General features: G+C 39.7%; 1 protein-coding gene across 2 annotated transcripts in view; it reads left to right on the forward strand.

Moving 5' to 3' along the window:
* Window positions 1-19,201, forward strand: part of ETFA (electron transfer flavoprotein subunit alpha) — a 51,296-nt gene that overhangs the window by 19,786 nt on the left and 12,309 nt on the right. For both annotated transcript variants that reach the window (XM_014606007.3, XM_019477707.2), the window contains exon 9: window positions 1,290-1,372. In XM_014606007.3, coding sequence (XP_014461493.1) covers window positions 1,290-1,372 — 83 coding nt within the window. The remainder of the gene's footprint in view (window positions 1-1,289; window positions 1,373-19,201) is intronic.

Below are 19,201 nucleotides of genomic sequence, written 5' to 3' on the forward strand. Positions count from 1 at the left end.
TTTCTTGTTTTAATAATGGCTTTTGAAACCAACATGGAAAAACAAAGTTTCATACTAGTGTTGGTATCTTTCTGCCATAATTTTATCAATGGTAGTCCTTAAAAATCTTATCTGTCTTGCAACTTTTTATGTAACTTTGTTCTGCTGTTGTGGTCTTGTTGCCACTGTACTAAACAGCAGAAGGGAGAACCTGGCCCTTTTTCAGACTTCATGAACTCTGGTGAAATGTAAGTATATATAGTACCTTGTAAGCAGGCAAATGCAACATGAGGAAAATTTTCATACAAATTTTTAAATAGCAACACAACGGAAAGGTTTTGAACTCAGATACCTTTGCTTTTATTGTAGACATGTCCACATACAGACATTCAATTAAAATAAAATCTTAGTGTCTTATAAAGTAATTACTTTCTAATTATGAATACTTGTTTACGCTAAACATAAATCTAAATGTCTATTTGTGAAACAAGTGAAAGATTAATAGTTATTTTAACTGTTAAGTAATCCATTTTAAATAGCTGATAATGTGACTTCTCACAGTAAATGAACACCTCTAATTTATACCTGGCCTGGGTCCCTTGATAGTTTTTAGTGTTATGTTTCCAGTTTTCTATTTTTAATGCTTCTCCTCCTCCCTCTTGCTATATGACATTAACAATGTGACCAAGCACAATGTGCCCGCAGAATATTTAAATAGATAAGTTAATTTTTTTTTCAGTTATGGTAACTTTAGGTTTTACTTGCAACAATAATAATTGATCTTGTTGTAAATTAAATTTTATTAATTAATTAAAAAAATTAAAATGTTAATTTTATTACTTAATGACTTTCCAACAATATTTAGAACCTTAGTTTACAAATAAAAGGAAAAAAATTGAAAACCTTTGCTATAACTGACCTTAGTATGGGATGGGATTTATATAATAATTTTTATGCATATGAGATGAGCATTATGAGAGAATATATATATATATTTTTATTAAAGCAGTAGAAGAAAGTAATGAAAATGTACAAGGTTGAAATCCTTAGTTTTCAGTATACATCTCTGTGATGCTGGGAGTATGGATTTCCTGCTGTTTCTGAAATGCACTAACACTCGAATATCTGGAAATTTCAGTAAGTGTCGTATAGAGGAATTACTGTAAGAATATGATTTTAGGACAGAAGTTTCCAAATACATGCCATTACAATACAAGACTCTTCAGTGAAATATATACTCTTTAGTGGAGATTAAATTTGGCTTGCTAATATTTTAAAAGAAAATATTGGAAATATTTTCTTTCAACTAGTTGGAGCTTCCCGTGCAGCTGTTGATGCTGGCTTTGTCCCCAATGACATGCAAGTCGGACAGACGGGCAAAATAGTAGCACCAGTAAGTATGGGACTGCCTTTCTCATAAGAACACTATATGTGTTCCCTGTAGTTAATCCTATCTTTTGAATATCAAGTGTGGTAGCAGTTTTTGTTAGTAATCTCTAAAACAGGATGGGCAAAATTTGGCCTGTGGGCTGGATCTGGTCCACCAGGTGATTCTCTCTGGCCTGCGGCAGGTCCCACAGTCCTGCCTGGCTCAGGTGTGGGGAGCAGCCCTGGTCCTGGTGCATGTGGTTAGTTCTGCTGCCACCCCAAGCGCAGAAGTCATCTTGGCGCAGAGCACAGCCTGCCCTTTCCCTGTGTGAGGCTCTTGAGCATGCCAGGAACTGTAGTCCATAGGGCTGTGTGGTGCAGCAGCTGGATTTGGCTTCCCAGCAGCCCCCATGGTGACAACTCACTTTCATCCTCACACTCCAGCTGCTGCTGCTAGTGTCTCTGCAACCACCATTGGACCCAGCCCCACCGCCTGGGCACTGTGGCCTGTCTGCCCTGCACCCATCTCTGGGAGTGCTGGACAGAGTGGGCAGGCAGGGTCTCCATGGAGGCTGGCCTGGGACCCCCACAATCAGGATATGCATGGCCAGGTGGATGGGATGGGGCCACAGGTGGGTGGGGAGTAGCATCTAGGAGTGGGACAGGCAGGCAGGACCATGAGCGGTGACAGCTTGGGGCCAGGGCAGAGCTGTGATGGGCACCGGTTCCATGGGCAGCAGGCAGTGTAAACAATTGTGAGGAGTCCAAAGCTGGGTCAGCACCCCACTCCCTCCAGCCCTCAACAGCTCACCAAAACTCTTTAAGTTGCCCCCTAGCTCAAATAGTTGCTTACTTGTACTCTAAAACAAAGGTATCTTGTATTGTATTTTTAAAGCCCCAGCATCAGAGCTTCTGGTGTACCTAGTTCATTTTATGGCCACCTGACATGTTTTGCAGATTACTTCAAGTATGCCCCTGCTGGATTTCTTATAGATGCCTATTTTGCAGTTTTCAAGCAAAAGTCAGTGACATACCAAAGCTTATCATTGCTGAGTTCAGTTTTTAATTACGTGGATGATGTAATTGTGTTTTACAGATCTCTAGTTAGAAACGTTCTAAGACAGGGATGCTTCAGCCGCAGCCTGTGGGCCAGATCCACCCCATGGTGCCATGTCATCTGGCCTATGGGCTCCCCATGGGTACCACTGTTCCTCTACTGCCAAGTTTCTGGGCCTGCAGAGGGCCAGGGGTGGTGTCAGGGGAGGGCCAGGTTCCAGGGTCCAACTACCATGTGGGGGACCAGGAGGTGGCAGCACCAGGCCCTTTGGCACCAATCCATGTGTGTGGGGGAGGGAGAGGTGGCACAGGGTCCCTGGGGCCCAGGCCTGGCACAAACGTGTGGGAGGTGGTAGCACCAGGATCCCAGTGCACAGGGGTGGAAGGAGGCAATGCTGGATCCCAGGGCCCAATCCTGGTGTTCACGGTTTGATCCAGCCCATGGACAGGTCCTGTGTCACTCATCTGGTTGGCAGAGCTAAAAGCTTGAGCTTCTCTGTTCTAAAGTCTTAAGTAAATTTTACTGAACTATTGCATTATGTGCTAGATAAAGTGTGTGCAAGGTGTGAAAACGTCAGAAAATTTCCTGTTAAGTTAAATTTCCAAAAGGTCCTGTTAAATTAAAGTTCAGGAGAAATGTTGACTGTTTCAAGTCAGATTGCTTATAAGTAAGGTTGAGAACCTCTTCTTTAAAGCACATCTTTTTAAAGTCTAAAAACTGCATCCTTACTGGGATTATCTTGAAATTTGTTGTGCCTTATGTAAACTCACTGTAAAGTTTACAAGACGGATATAGGGTCACTTGATCAGGAGTTTCCAAAGATCTCCCCAGAAGTCCCTCTCCAGCCTTTTGTGAAGCCAACAGTTTTTATCAGCTTCTATCTTTTGTTAGTTTCCAGGAAGCTCTGCTAGTCCCTTAGGTAACTTCAGCTGTCTGACATTTATCCCAGTTAGTTCTTGGTGTCTACAGCTCCTTTGAGGAAGCAGTATTAAAAATGTTGAGGTAAGAGTTAGGGTCTTTAGCCTGTGCTGGTTTGCCAGACAGTTTGCCAGGTGCATATTCCAGCACAGTAGGCAGGACTGTTTTCAGCCTTTTTTCACGTAACTTATTTGTCTCAAGGGCACATGCAGTGGCGTAACTGGGGCAGCTGCCCTGCATTCCAACTTCGGGAAGCAGGGACCAGGAGAGGTGGAAAAAAGCGGCTGCAGCTGCAGTCACACGACTGCACAGCATGGCAGCAACTGGAAGTCGCCTTGTATGCGGCAGCTGCCCTGGGCACCCAGCCACATCATTGCATTTCTGAGAACATGCTTTGGCCATTGAGTATATGACCTACACTGACATACTGTAAGTTTGAAACCAATCTTTGGCATAAATCTGAGAATGAGCCTTCAGTATTGAAATCTTCCACTGTCAAGGGGTTTTTATTCTTGGCAGATGTAATTTGAATACAGATTCAGGTAACTCAGAAGGCAATCAAATGATTTTTCAAAGTAAATAAATTGAACATGCCAGTATTCACTGGGAAGTGGTATTAAGAGGTATTAGAACAGGGTGGAAGCTTTAGGGGAAGGTTTAGGGCTGCAGCAAGAGATGAAGTGACTTTGTGGAAAGGGATTAAAGGAGATGGGTGAAAGAGGATCTGGCATCAGGATGAGAACTGAAGGCAATGCATATGTAAACCTCTGCAAACTGGGAAATAAATTAGTAACCCAGCTCTGCATGGGGTTGTGTGAAGGTTAGACTGGGTAGAGGAGAACAGATTTAAGAGGACCAGGGACATAGAAGGCAGCCAACACCTCCATTACTAGGATCAGGGAAGGAGAACAGGGTGTGTTGAGGGGCCGGTTCAGGGTCCAGCTTGGCGTAAGCAACATGGGGAGCATGCAGCCTTCTAGTAAGCACCTACCTGTGACTTGTATGCAGCAGCAGAGCTTTTAGAAGCTATTATGCGCTAATAACTTGTAAAGTGCCAATAAATTACTGGGACAGGAAGAGGAGGTGAGGTGGAAATGTTGGTGGAGAAACTGTTGCAGAAAATTGTGGATGAGGGTATGGAGAAGGAAGGACATCAGTCTTCCCTTCACATAGTTGCTGTAACTGCCAGGTAATAAAATTTAGGATTTTGAGATGCAGACCATGGCTGAGATGTCTCACCAGCCCAGTCAGTTGTTATAGATGCCAAAGGTTTCAGAGTGTGACTTTTATCCTTATTCCACCAGTACAAAATGTACAACATGATGGAAGAGTATTTGGGAAATTGTATAATAATTTGTGGCTTCATGGAGAAAGCACCAAACTGGAACAGGGGAAGCCTGGGTTCTATTTCCTGGCTCTTCTGCTTTCTTGCTGAATGAGGTATCTCACCTCTTTGTCCAAGTTTCCCATCTATACACGTGCATTATGCTAACCACCTTTCTGTAGTGTCTTGAGATCTACATTTTAGCTTATGGTATTATTACCTAGCCAAAACAGATTCTGAATTGCAAGTGCCTAAATGACTATTAGCTTCTAATAAAAACAATGTATTTGTGTTAAAAACAAAACAAGACTAACCAAAACTGTTAATGCGTAATTAAGTTTATCTTGTCATGTGTTGTGTCCTAGATTATTGAATTTGGTGACATTCAGCCCTCTGAAAGTCTAGGAAACCTCAGAAATGTAGCATGGTAACACAACCTTCACTGTCCTCTTTGAGTGATGCCCTAGGCTTGTCTGTAACACACACATTTGCACTTTGTCTTTACAGATCGTGCATGTCACTTGGGAAATAGAGCATGTGACAACTGTAGCATTGGGTTTAAACCCTTCCTTTTATGAAGACAACATTTGTGCAAAGATGAGGTTATTGTCTAGGTGCTGCTTAAACTGAGTTTCCTCCCTAGCAACAGTCCTGCAGTTGCTTAATGTTGCATCCTGTTCAGCTGCTATTACAAACTTTTCAGTGTTGCCCCCAGTGATGCTTACACATCATTGAGCCCAAAGACTACCCTTGTATGCCACCATACTGCTGACTGACTCTGTGCAAAAGACCTGCATGCAGTTCTTCTAATGCAGCTTAAATGACTAAGCCCTGAAGCAAGGCATCCTAGAGACCAGCTCTGTAAGCATTTGTATAAAATATGCTAGCTTTTGGAGGAGGAATAGGGCTAAGACTGCCCCCCCCCCAAGACAGTTGAACACATAGCAACACATAAAAGGTATAAGAAGTTCATGTGATTCTAAAGGCATGGTAAGTTTATATCAGAAATCTTTTAAGTGGCTAGAAAAGGCTCACAGTTTTGTCAATAATTTATCTTAATTGACAAAACCCAGTGGGAGTAAATGAAACGAGAAGCAGCCCCTTTGCCAGCATTTTACTGTACTCATTTTGTTTGAAAAACCTTTGGAAAATAAACCATTGTACAAAGCATCAAAACATAAACATTGCAGGAATTATACCAAGGTAGGTGAAACTAACTCCAGATCACAAACTTGAGGATCCAATATGCTGTGACTTGCAGATACAGTGAGAAAATATTTTATGTAAATTGAAATTTAACTGTTAGCAGAACTAATAATAAAATGAACTGTTACCTAATTTTGTACCATAATGTTTAGGTACATTAGACATGAAAAGATCCAAAAATGCATGTGTTTGTCTTTTAGTGATGATGATTAATCAACATACATTTGTACTTACTTTCTAGTTAGGGAACTAAAGTAACTCTGAGGTGATTTATTTAAGTGTGTCATGTGGCTGGAGTGTTTCAAAGGGAATAATAAAGTGATACTATATATGTACTAGTTACCTGAACAAGATGACTGCTTACTGTTTCTGTGAAAAATTATCATTTTGGATAGTTTAGCAGGAGCCTATAATAGTTTTCGCTTAGGCTATTGGCCTACGTTCTTGTTTTTTCTACTTGGGTAGAATTGAATTATGATTTGTCATGTGCATTCTTTCTAGCTTTTTTGTTTGGGAGAAGTAGGGAGGTACTCTGTTACAAGGAACTCTTGGACTGTGGGGTGCTTCTGCACTTTTTGACATACTTTCTGATGGGGAAGGTATCTCAGTGTGTAGAGTTACTGTGCTTGTGGTTTTCAACCTTTTTAGCCACAAGTGACCCTTTCATAACTTTTCTGAATGTTGTGGTTCCCCAGTTGAGAATTACTGAGCTAGAATATGTTAAGAAAAGATATGGAGGCCTGCCTTGAAGCCATAAAGGTTGACAATCACAGATCTAGCTGGTGTCAGGTAAGAACAGCAAGGGCAGCACCAAATCCTGCCATGCTCTACTCTTTCTACTATCTCCCCCCAAGATGATCTGTACATGATGGAGAAGAGGGCTCCTACTGCTGAAACATAGCTTATGGCATCTTGTACACCAGCAACCACCTCTGTGGCCCCTCCTTCCATCCAGGAACGTGGTGGGAGTGGAGGAGATGAGCCAGACTGCAAAGTGTAGCTCCTTCTGTGTAACCACCTGTCTGCCTGCCCACAGAAGAGCATACTGCTAGGAATGTGGGAGGCAGCCAACACGGGGGCTGCCGGGGGTCAGCGAAGGACAGCAGCTGCAGACCCAAGCCCCACTGGTAGCTGGGACACGCACAGGGTGCTAGCTTTTTATCTTCTCAGAGGGACTGGGTGACACAGCACATTTAAAGGGATCTTGCAGCACCCTGGTTGTGAATTACTATTTTTAGCCTTTTGCACAGCCTCACTGAGGACTGGTATAGATTGTTCTTAAGTGAGGAGTCTGGAATTTATGCCCTTTTCTTCTTTGCCCCAACTTTTTCATTGTAGATTTGGTAAGAAAGAAGAAACTTTTAACTTTGGCCCTTTAGTACTTTCCATTAGCTGAGTCACTTGAGTTTCAAGAGCCTGCTCAGCTAGTATATCACAGTATGTGCTGGGAATCCACACAGCTCTTGTGTTTTTTCATACACTTTCATGAGCTTTCCTGAAATGCTGCTACATTAATACCAGACCAAATGACCAGTCTAAGAACATTCCTAGAAGAGGTTCATAAAGCCTATCACTTATTGCTTCAGTGCCTGGAGAAACTTGTTGAATAAAGAATTAGAATTGAAGTGTTCCATTATGAATGAAATGTAGTTCTGTAGAGAGCGTTTATGATATGCGGTAACTTCCAAAACAGCTTTGGCTTTGTAAAATCATGAACTGTCATAATAAAGTTGCAAGCTTTTGGTTTGGTTTGGTTTTAATTTGGAGTTTTGGTAATACTGCTTTGACACAGTTTTAGGGGTGGTAATGTAGCCATGGTAGTCCAGTAAATATGTGAGAAGCAAAGATTTTTTTTGGTGGCATCTTTTATTGCACCAACTGTGTATTTGGTATAGAGTTTAGACAAGCCCTGAAGGGCCCTTCAGCTTGTCTAACATCTCTCCCAGCTATACAGTTCACCCAGTAAAAAAAATCAACAGAAAGCTTTGCTTCTCGCATAGTTTTAAGACATTCCAGGTTTATTGCTGTAGGTTCTGGAAACCCATGTCAAATGTCTGTCTAACTTGCTGAAAATATCCAGGAATGGAGCTTCCACAACTTCTTCAGCTTTGGAATTAGAGACTGTAGAATCTCCATCCCTGAATATTTTCAAGAGCAGGTTAGAAAGACACTTGGCCGGGATGGTTTAGTTGGAGATGATCCTGCCTTGAGCCAGGGGTGGGACTAGATGTCCTCCATGAGGTCCCTGTCTTTGAGCCCTGCTTTCTTGTGATCCTATGATATCTGAATGGGAACTTCTTAACCAAGCATTTTAATATGTGGATTAGAAGGCAGACTTCATTAAGATCATATTAATCAGTGTCAGGATCTTTTTTTTTTTTGTAATGTACTTTAAGAGTATATTGTTAACAATGAGACAGTTGTCTTGTCTTAGGGGTTTAGGTTGTAGCCGTGTTGGTCTAAGGACATAGGCAGACAAGGTTCCTTGGGTGAATTTGATATCTTTTATTAGACCAACCCAAATGGTTAGAGAATAGTTATTAAGCAAGCTTTCAGGTTCAAAAACCCTTCGTCAGGCTAAGGAAGCTTCAGCAGTTGGTGTGTGCTCTTCCTGGATGGATTCCAGGAAGATCACACACCAACTGAATCCATCCAGGAAGAGCACACACCAACTGCTGAAGCTTCCTTAGCCTGACGAAGGGTTTTTGAACCTGAAAGCTTGCTTAATAACTATTCTCCAACCATTTGGGTTGGTCTAATAAAAGATATCAAATTCACCCAAGGAACCTTGTCTTGTCTTATGCATTCTGGGCAAATGGTTGTTTGTGAATGGAGGGGTCTAGGCTCAGTGGCCTTGGAAATCACTTCCAGTCCTATGTTCCTGTGTTTACTCCCATTTCCTATGATGTGTAACATGTAAAAGCTCTGCTAACATGTAGAATATGCTTCTTAGATCAAGTAGCTTAGAGAGCAACTAGAAAAGTTCTAGGATGTTCAAATGAAGATTTTTTCAGATGCTTAGTGTGTTTAAAAATCTATTAATTCCCTACTAGTGGATTCAACTTCAAAATTATGCTAAATAGTCATTAGGGTAATGCCACTGACAGTTACTGAATGCCTAAAGCAATTGTATTTATTGTAGTAGAAGTAGCCAATGACTTCAGATAAGGAACTTCATTCTGAGTTAGAGGCTTCAATTTTATGCAGTAAAAATTTTCTAACTGCATATATTATTCACAGAAATACTAAACTAGGTAAATAAAATACTGTTTAATCAGTTGTTTAAATACTATCCTAATTGGACATGGGTATTGGTTTAAATTGGTGATTTTTTTTTTCAACCTGTGGTCTGTGGATCCCTGGGGTCTGCAGACTATACCTAAGGGATCTGCAAAAGATGACTTTGATCAATCAAAAGTATGTGAATACCCACACTTACTATTCAAAGGGGTCTGCACTTCCATTAAAATTTTTTGGTGGTCAGCACGTGAAAGAAGGTTGGAAACCACTGGTTTAAATATTTCCTGACTATAAAAGTATGTTATGCTTTTGTGGGGCCTTTTAAAATCTGATTAAGATCAGAAAATTTTCTGTCCTGTAGCCATGTGTAGACTTTTCTTGAATCAACTGTGGTAGGATTCTTGTGCAAAGCACAGTATTTTGCCTCTAGCTACCAAAGCTATTAACTCTAGAAGCTGATAAAATGTTGAACTCGAGACTGTTAAACTGTAAGCTCCAAAGGTGTGGGATAGGAAGAGCAGGAAGCTGTTGAAAACCCTATGTAATTTCCTAACAGTTCCTGGAGAGAGAGTGAGAGTGTGTGAGAGAAACTACAGGAGAGTCAGGGTTAACTTTAATGGTCCTGGGACGAAAAGAGGTGAGGCTTGGTTCCTTGTGCTGCTTTCTAGCTCTCTTCACCATGCCTACTTATAGTGTGTCTACATCATGTTCTGGTGACCCTGAGCATGTGCTGCCCCCATGCACCAGAAATGCAGCACTGAAGCTAGAAAGTAGTTGCAGTTTGGTTCTCTCTCTCTCATTTACCTTGGTTTAACTACCATATGCCGCTTTTAAGTTGCTCTCTTCCTTTATCTATCCACATATCTAGGCCTCTTGAGATCTGGCTCTGAGTGCTTGAAAGTAGCAGCTGGGGATGCCCCCACAGTGGTTTTACCACTTCCTTTCCAGTTTTGGGGGCATGACTGGGGAGGATATGCTTGGGGTCATCCTTCCCAGAACATACCAGGGATGTAGTTGCAACAAAACCCCAGGGAAGGCTTTCTGTTTCTGTAAGAAAACCCTTCCCTTTTTTAGGGGAGCATATCCAAAAACACCTTCACTTCTGTTTCAAGTTGGAGAAAGAGTATTTTTGCTTCTGGCTTTCCTTCCTGCAGCACTATGGAGCCTTCTCTACTGTAGATACTAGGATTTTTTTTCCCCCAGCATTTGCTGGGCAGACCATCTTAAGGGAAGCATGTTCTTTGCTTGAGGAAAGCCAGTCTAGTTTTAAATGGCAAGCTGAATGATTTTGGGAGGAAATGGGGAAAGCTATTATAGAATCAACAATGATCTCTCCTCTCAGAGAAGAGATGTTTCCTTTCATTCTATCATCCATCCTTGGATCCACTTTCAAACTTTCTTTTGATATATTTATCCTTCATAAATTTGTAAGTGGCTGTTCCTATATCCCCTTTACTTGTTATCTATCTAAGATATACATCGTGCTGCTTGGGTATTTTTTCCATCCAGTTTTTCAGAGTTCTCCCATCCTATAAATAATTTTTTTTCCTCTTTTATATCTCCAGATTTAACTTCCAATGTATTCACATTTTTCTGGTATTGAGATGCTGAGCTATGGATTTAGTATTCAGCATGTCGTCCCTTCCATTGAGATTAGTTATCTTTCTTCTTCCTCACGTGTTCTCGGACACCTCTCTCTGGTGGCAGAGCTTGCCCAGACAGACACACACTGTAGATTTTTATTTCACCACCATATGTCATTTCAAGCTGCTCTCTTCCTTTTTCATCCATAAAAATACCTTGGTCTCTTTCTACTATAGTGTGAAGTATCTCCTTCTGATTGAGTTCCTTTGGAATTACATTATTTTTGCCTGACTCCATTAGGTTACATTTTCCTTTATATACTTCTCCTTATTTTATGATCCTGTTTTCTCATTTCCTTATTTTCCAGTTAAGGGTAGGAAGAGACTGGTCAGCTGGGATCTCAAGATATCTCATAGTATGGGTCCCTGGTGGCCTTTCCCACTCTGTTGTTGGGCCACATGGGGCAGGAAGCCTTACTTTAAACCTCTCAGATATGGTCTCTAAAAAAACTTTGACTCATCCAGGGAGATAATAGTAGGGAATATGTAGGGAGCACAAAATAGGATTCACTGGCCCTGGGACTTTCACTGCAACTATAATTCTATCCTCAGTATTAATTTAGGTAAGCAATAATTTTGGTAGAAAATAAAGGACACTGATCTGGAAGGAGAAATCAGAGAAGTATTTTTTGTTGTTGTCAGATTCGATGTTAGTTTGCAATGTGATATGACAATATGAACAATTGGTGCAGTTGGGGATTGCGTATATGAAGGTGTCACAGAGCAGGGAAGCAGTCATTCTGTATGGTTTTAGTGTGATCCCACATAGAGGATTGCATTCAATTTTGGGCTCCATGGGTAAAATCCTGGCCTGGCTGAAGTTGCTGATGACACTCCAGGTGACCAGGAAGGAGCAAGGATTTTATCCAAAATGTCTTCTGGTAAATAATGGTTTCAAGCTACTTCCCAGAAGAACAATTTATCTAGTGGATAAGCAGGATTATAAGTTAGTGAGAAATGAGTCAAAGAGCTAAATAATTAACTCTGGAGGACAAAGGGTAGGTAGATGTAAATATACAAATAACTGAAAGGAACAAACACTGAAGAGGTAGAGGGAGAACGTCACATGGCACCACAGCTATAACTAGTAGTAGTTGAATAAAAATAGAGAAGGCAAAAATGTAGGATGAATAAAAGGAAGAAAGTTTCCTAGCAGATGCATTACATAGCAGAATATAGACTTCCAAAGAAAATGGTGAAATTCCAGTGTTTGGACACATGCAAATAGGTTAGACAAAAACAGGAAATACTTTTTTGTATGCTGCAGCATCTCATGAAAGAGTCTTCTCTTAAGATGACACATCTTTCATTTTAATATTCTGTACAGTCCAGTCAGCTTTCAGCCCAGAAAAGGACAATGCTGTATACTTTGCATCATTGTATTTACTGCATTTTCTTATCTACTAGCTTCATCTGGGAAGTGGGGAAGAAGCAATCAGATATTTGTCTGGTCTAACTTGTTTTGTATAAGTTTTATTGATAACTTGTGGTTACCCTCTAGATGGTCACAAGTTCTCTCAACATTTGTTTCATTATTTTCATAGAGATTATTTATATATCCTGTTTACTGGATGATATTTTGAAAGCTCAGTCTTGTACCAGCCTCAAAAAGGAGTGGTGGGGAAATCGCGCACACTTTTTCTAGTATTTATATATTTTTTGTGTGTGTGTCTGAGTCCCTCGGAAAGTAATTGTTAGCAATAAGTGAACCAGCTAATTCCCTTAGGTCCCTAAAATGCATGTAATGTGTGTACTCACTTTTAACGCTTTCCTCTACTTGTTCATCAAAGGCTACATGGACAAGATCTTCATTACATGCTAATTGTCCACATATCCATGAGCATATTGAGGCAGCTAAAGTTCTGTAATGAAACACATTGGTGCATTACTTATGTTCTCATACCTGCAGCCAGCTCCTTTGTGTGAATATGTTTTTCGTGCATTACATTGGGGTATTTTATTAACAGGCCAGCAGATGCAATTGTTATTGTGTAAATGGTTGAGTTGAGGCCAGTAGGTGGATAGCAAGTGGAACTAGCTTTGGGGAAACGGACCAGGCTTGGGAAATCATTTTTGGAATATCTCCTCTAAAAATCCACTAGTGTTGAAAAGGAGCTCTACAGTAGCAAACTTCAGAGAGCTGTTTGCATACAGCTGGGACTGAATTTACAGACTACCTCTCTCTGACTTGCTAAAAAGCTAAAGATTGACAACCCCTTTCATCCTGCATTATCCAGTGTGGCTTTTAACTCCAAGAGAACTGTGTTCACAAATTGATGCTCTGTTCCTTTGGGGTTGGTGCAGAAACATTAAATTGTACTAAAATATTCATATGTGAGTGCATTTAGCTGAAAGCAATTGATGTGCTTTCCCCCAGAGACCAAAAAGAAATGCTGTATGGCCCTGCACTCCAGCACACACCCTAAGCACGCTTCTTAAGTGTAATTACATGGCTTAGCTGATCAAAGCCCTTAAAGGTTCTTAAAGTGAAAAAGATTAGCACCGGACGAAACTGCTATACTTGGTATATTGTTCAGTAATATTTACTACTTGAATTCAAAATATTCAACAGCCTCATTGCATAGTACATTTTGGAGTAATTGTTTGATATACAGTGTAATGTATATGAACTGGTGTCAAGCCATAAAATGTTTTATTGGTTTAATAGCTTGTAATTGGAAGGAATCCTTTGTATGAAGTAACTCTCATTACTAAGATTTCTTTCTAATTCCATTGTCCTTTCACTCTTGGGGGGGCGGAAAATATTTGGGCAGCCTGCAGAAAGAGTGTGCGTGCCAGAGGGGTTCATTAAACTAGCTGTTTAAAAGCATGCCACTGCTATGATGACAAATTGATGTACACTGAAGATTTTCAGTGTAATTCAGAAGTTGGCATGAAAATCAATAGGAGCTGACAGCATACTTGCAAAGCAACTACCTCATCTTGTGTTACACCCGTGAAAGATGCAAAACGGTACCTTCAGAGAATTCAGAGTTATACCATAAATTGAGAATAAAAAATTGTTCTTGTGGTTTTCTTAAGCAAATAAACCTTTGACTGCCCTGAGGCAGCCTCAGACAATTTTAAATATTCTTGAAAGTAAATATCTAGTAATATTATCAGACATGTCATGCTTAAGAAATTATCATTCCATAAATAATTTTAATATCTAATATGTACACAAAGATGTTGAATAGAATGATAGATGCAAACCCACAGATAGAATTCCTTAGCACAGTATATAACTGGAATATGGACTTTAGACCCTGTCCTGCAAACTTGTATATGCGAATTCTCTTGACCTTTTCTGGATCTGCTTGGCCTGGATATGTGCATTGGGTACATGGTTTTTAAACTGCTTTTTAGCATATAACCTGGTAGCCTAGGTGGCCAGTATTTTGAAATGTTGTTTTAAAAAACAACACTATATTAGAAAAATCTCTCCTGTACCACCTCTTCTCATTTTGGTTTAAAAAAAAAATTCTCTTGTCTGAAATTGTAGCTGCTTGAAACCTGAGTCAAAATCCAGGTTCGAAGTAGGATAAAATAAGAACTTAAAGTGCTGATTCTTCAAAATTTTTCTGCACCAAACCTAGTACTGTAGCTCTCAGGAGGTGTCTGAGAGGAATGGTTAGGCCTTTCCCTGGGCTCTGATTCCTGCTACTCACCCCTGTGAAATACTTTGTGGTCAGCCAGGCAGATTAAGCTCCTAAGCCAACAACTTCCGCACTTCTTGTTTCTTCTGTTCTACACTTTCTTCCAGTTAGCTCTGGTTCTTTCTCCAACCCTTATGCCTACTTTTTTCTACTGTTTTTTACCAGAGGACCCCACCAATATGTATATTCCTTTATGAAATTAAAGAACGTTTAAATTATTCAGAACCACCAAGATGAGTATATATTTTTATGATCATTTTGTCATATCTCGGTGGCCTGCGCCCTTCCTTGTTCCTCAGCTTACTCTTCTTCAGAAAAGTCACAGGGATCTGTTTTACAATAAGGAGCAATTAATGGGAAGCATCCTGTCTGTAGCAGTGTCTCTGTAATTACAAGTCTAAAAGAAAAAATTTACTTTGTGAAGTCATTTACCACACAAGGTAAATTTCAGTTAGTTGCTTTTCACTTCCCAACAGGGATATCTAACTGAAAGACAAAGCTAGTGACATGTTTAGGGCTTAAATATACAGGGAAGTATTTTTTTAGACTAAGAAACCTAGTAATATATATGTGATCCTCTAATGAGATGACATTGCTTTTCCTATCTATGTGGACAGGAAATATACATGGATGTCTGGTTCTTGATAAATTGGCTTCCTTCCCAAGACCAGCCTTCAGAATTTTAGCAGATTGATAAGAAGGACCTCATAGCCTAGAAAACCAGAACTTCATGAATCTCTCTAAAATTCACAACACACTTTAAAAGGGCTTGTAGTAAAAACAATACAATTTTAGATTAATCTCTTATAGAATCATAGAAAATTATGCAGCATCTGTTTTCTCAGTTGGGATAATTACAATATCATATTCTAACTGTGTGTGTGTGTATTATATTACATCTGTTAGCCATAGCAGCTGCAGTTAAAATGGGATGACCTCAAGTAGTAATCTGTTCCATAAAAAGTGAGTGAGAGATCATAATTAATATGATCTCTTGTATAGTTTGATACGTATGTGTAGTATTTGGATGGGTCTTATAGCCGTATGCAAGTTTTCTTGACATCTATTTTATACAATTTTTAAACTCAAAAAGAAATATACCATTAATTATCCACCTTTTTTCCGTATAGTCTTTGTCAGTGTTTCTGGAAATACTTTTCTAGAAAAGTGAAAAAACTCCAGGAGTATGTAAAGCTATAAGGAAAACTTTAATTGGCATAATAAATGAAAAGCTATGGGAATGGTGATAATGGAGGTTAAATACCACTTTTGAGTTGGTACAGTAATTTTGATGTCAGAACCCACAAGTAAAAAATGTGTAGATATTCTGAGAAGGATGCAAGTTATATTGGAAAGTCCTCTCTTTTTATGTATGCACATGCCATCTACATTAACCTGCCTATCATTAGTAGATCTCTATGTTCTGCAGTTCAGCCTGATAATTGAGTGGCTTTTTAAATGACTGAATAAAGCACTTCTCTAATCTCACAAAGATGTTTTGTTTTGTTTTTCCCAAATCACATTTTGAACCAGTTGTACTAATTCTTAAACATGAATTTTAGGGCATTTTTAAAAACAAACACTTCATATTTGCTTCTGAGCTTACATAGTGATTGTACTTTTTACAACCTTTGCTACATAAACTACTTTTTAAATATTCAAAAATGTTTTTGAGTATTTATTTATAAATGCCTCCTTCAGATTAATTAAAAAATATTAAACTGCAGTTGGCTTCATTTGTAAGAGTTAGCACCAATATTTTAGATTTTTTTTTTCTTGCCAAAAAGCCCTACATTTTGCATTGAAAATGAAAAGCAAAGAACAGACAAAGGACAGACTCCAGTATCATGAAGATTCATGCAATGTATAAAAATGTCTGTTTGCAAAAGTGTCAGTAATAAAGACCACATGTGTTTCAATCCTTTCTTTTTTTAATAAATCTCTGTCTTTAGGCCAGATTACCTATATTATATGATAAATTTGTAACCAGATTTTTCAAATATAGGAACCTAAAGCCGGATGTAGGCTCCTAAATCCCAGGATTTGAAACAAGATTTGAAAATCTGGCTGCTTATTAAAGGGCCTAACTTTTGCTTCCTCTTTTTAAACCTTTGCCCTGGGCAATATTTCATTTTGTTGTTTTGCTAGTAGCGTTGCTGCAGGATCCGCTGGCTCAGTGCTTGATTGTGTCAAAGATGGATTTGTATAACAGCTTTAAAGGCAGAAAGAGAACAGCCACAAAGACTTTTTCCTGAACCTCCACCCAAAGTTCTAGTGTCGCAGGCCACTTCCAGGACATGTGGGAAAGCAGATTCTGGATTGAGGCATGTGTAAACATTACTATTTGAACTCAGTGAATGTGAATTTTGAATACTGATTTGGCAAAAACAAATACATTTTCTCTTCACGTTTGTCTTGACCTTTGAATTCAGTGCCCAGAGAGGTAGGTGGGGAGGGAAGGGGTGTGGAATTTGACTTATTTGGCATCAGACCATAACAGTCAGGTTTTTCATGTGCTGGAGCCTGGTAGAATAAAATATTCCATTAAAATGGGTGTTCTCAATTCATATGGGAGTTACTTTAAAGAAGGAAGTTGGTGTGTAGGAGCACTGATGTCTAAGCTTGACCTGTAAAATGTAATTTTAGAAGAAAGAACAGAACATTAGTGGCATAGTCAAAAGTCAGGGGAAAAAAAGATGGAGGGGGGGGAAGTAAGCCATATGCAGGACTTTCTAGGCAAAACATGCTGAGAGGTGGTTAGACTAGGGGTGAGCTTATTTCTCCGGTTGCTGAGTGCCAAGGAATGAAGTGTGTGTATCTGTATGTGCATGTCTGGAGAGCTGCCAGTGAGGGAGCAGGGGATGCTGGAGACTGGGGCTCTGTCCCAGGTGCCCCATCAGTTTTATTAAATGAAGGCTTTTGTCCTATTTTCAACAGGACTCTTGGAACAGATTTTTAAAAATTGGACTGACCTGGCAAAAATGGGATGCATCATTCCCTAAGTAAGGCCACACTTTTATAATAAGCCTTATTTCCTTGATTTAATTTCTACTATGCAACTTTTAGTTTGGGGCCTTGGAGCCCATAAACCGACCCCAGCTTACTTGAAGGCTGAGAGAGGGAATGTTGTCTTTTAGTTACAGGGAAATGGGTGTTACAAAGACTAGTGAACCTTTGTGAGTGGGTTGTGGTGTCCCTGTCTTAGCATTGCCAGTCTTTAATAAGATGTCAGAGATCAAGATTAGAGAGCCTGGTGTGGTAACCAGGAGGAATTTGGGAGTCTCTTGGGCTGCATGTAGACATCAAAGGAGAAGGCCTTTTGTCCCCAGAACCTACAGATGTACAAGTCCCTCGGAAGTATGAGGGATAAAATGTTCAAAGTGTGTGGCTCATGCAGTGCTCTCCCATACTACCTACTGGAGGAGGAGCAGCAATGAAAGTTGGAAGGGTTTTGTATGTATATCAAACAAGTATCAAAAGGGTGTTTTGATTTACGGAATTTAAATTTGATCTAGGTCTCAAATGAGAGAATTTTTTTTTAAAGCCTTGAAGGTTAAAATTGAAGTTTTTGTTTCGTGTTTAGTAAAATTGTGACTGGAGCACAATGAGACTATAATGAGACTTACACATTTTAGAAGTTGGGACATACTAATGGACAGTAGGGGATTAGAAAAGGCATTTGGCCAAAGATGAGGGCTGTATGTGATCACTTGCTTATTTATTACTCTGTATGGAACATCCTTTTTTGTATAGCTGTTCTTTCATGTGTAGATAACTTACTTTGGTGTATTGTTTGCATTTCAAAAGGAAAGGGTTAAATTAACATAGACAAGGGCCAGCATTGTGTGCTTCTTGTATTTCAGTAAGAATTATAGGCTGTGCTATGAGGAGTAGAAAGAGAAAACATACAAGTCATCACTTTTGTGTTTTGGATCCCTCTAAGTTTGCCGTCCTGTAAGTGCTAACTTGAACCAGAACATGGTTTGGCTTTAAAAATGTGAAAGCTTATATGCTGTACCCTTTCCACGTTGTAATATAGGTGCTCTAAACTAACTTTTTTGTAATCTAGCTTGTCTTAAGTAAATATTTTTCCTTAGGGTAGTTTGAAACAGAAGAATTGAGAAATGATAGCTTAGCAGACAGACCTGTCTTCTAGCCATTTGCTCATTGTCTGTCTTCCTTATGAATGAATTGGTGAAAAATGAAAATCTTTTATGTGGTTAAACAATAACGATTACACTTATCTGGTCTTAAGGAAGCAACCATTTGCCCTTTATAAATTGAAAATACTCCTATGTTTGGGTTGACTGTAAGCTGGATGTCTTAACCCAAGAGAGAGAGAGGTTTTTCTGAGAGAGGTATACACTGTTCACATCTACATGAGACACTGACTGCTCAGTAACTTGAGTTGTAACCTGCACAGTAACCTGAGTTACTGCGCAGTACTGCTGATGAACACTTTTTTGTGACACTACTGTGCAGTAGCCTAATACTACTGCTCAGTAGCATTGCATCATGGTTTTTGCCATGCAACGCTTCTGCCCAGTCAGTGTCTTGTGTAGATATGGCCGCTGACCATTTAGATGTATTGTCTTGCATTCCCATTTTTTTAAAGTTAATCTAGATTGAAATTGTTTTCAATCTGCAAGATACATACAGTGCAGGTAAAGGTACTGCTTTTTTACCCCACACTGCTCTACTGCAGTGCTTCAGCTTTTAACTTCGAGGACTGCATCTAGGGGTCTCCATACCATGTCTTTGGCCTGTGAGCTGTGTTTACTACTAAAGTTGCCAGATAATTTGTTGTGGG

The sequence above is a fragment of the Alligator mississippiensis genome, chromosome 11 (genome assembly GCF_030867095.1).
Source record: "Alligator mississippiensis isolate rAllMis1 chromosome 11, rAllMis1, whole genome shotgun sequence".
Taxonomy (NCBI): Eukaryota; Metazoa; Chordata; order Crocodylia; family Alligatoridae; genus Alligator; species Alligator mississippiensis.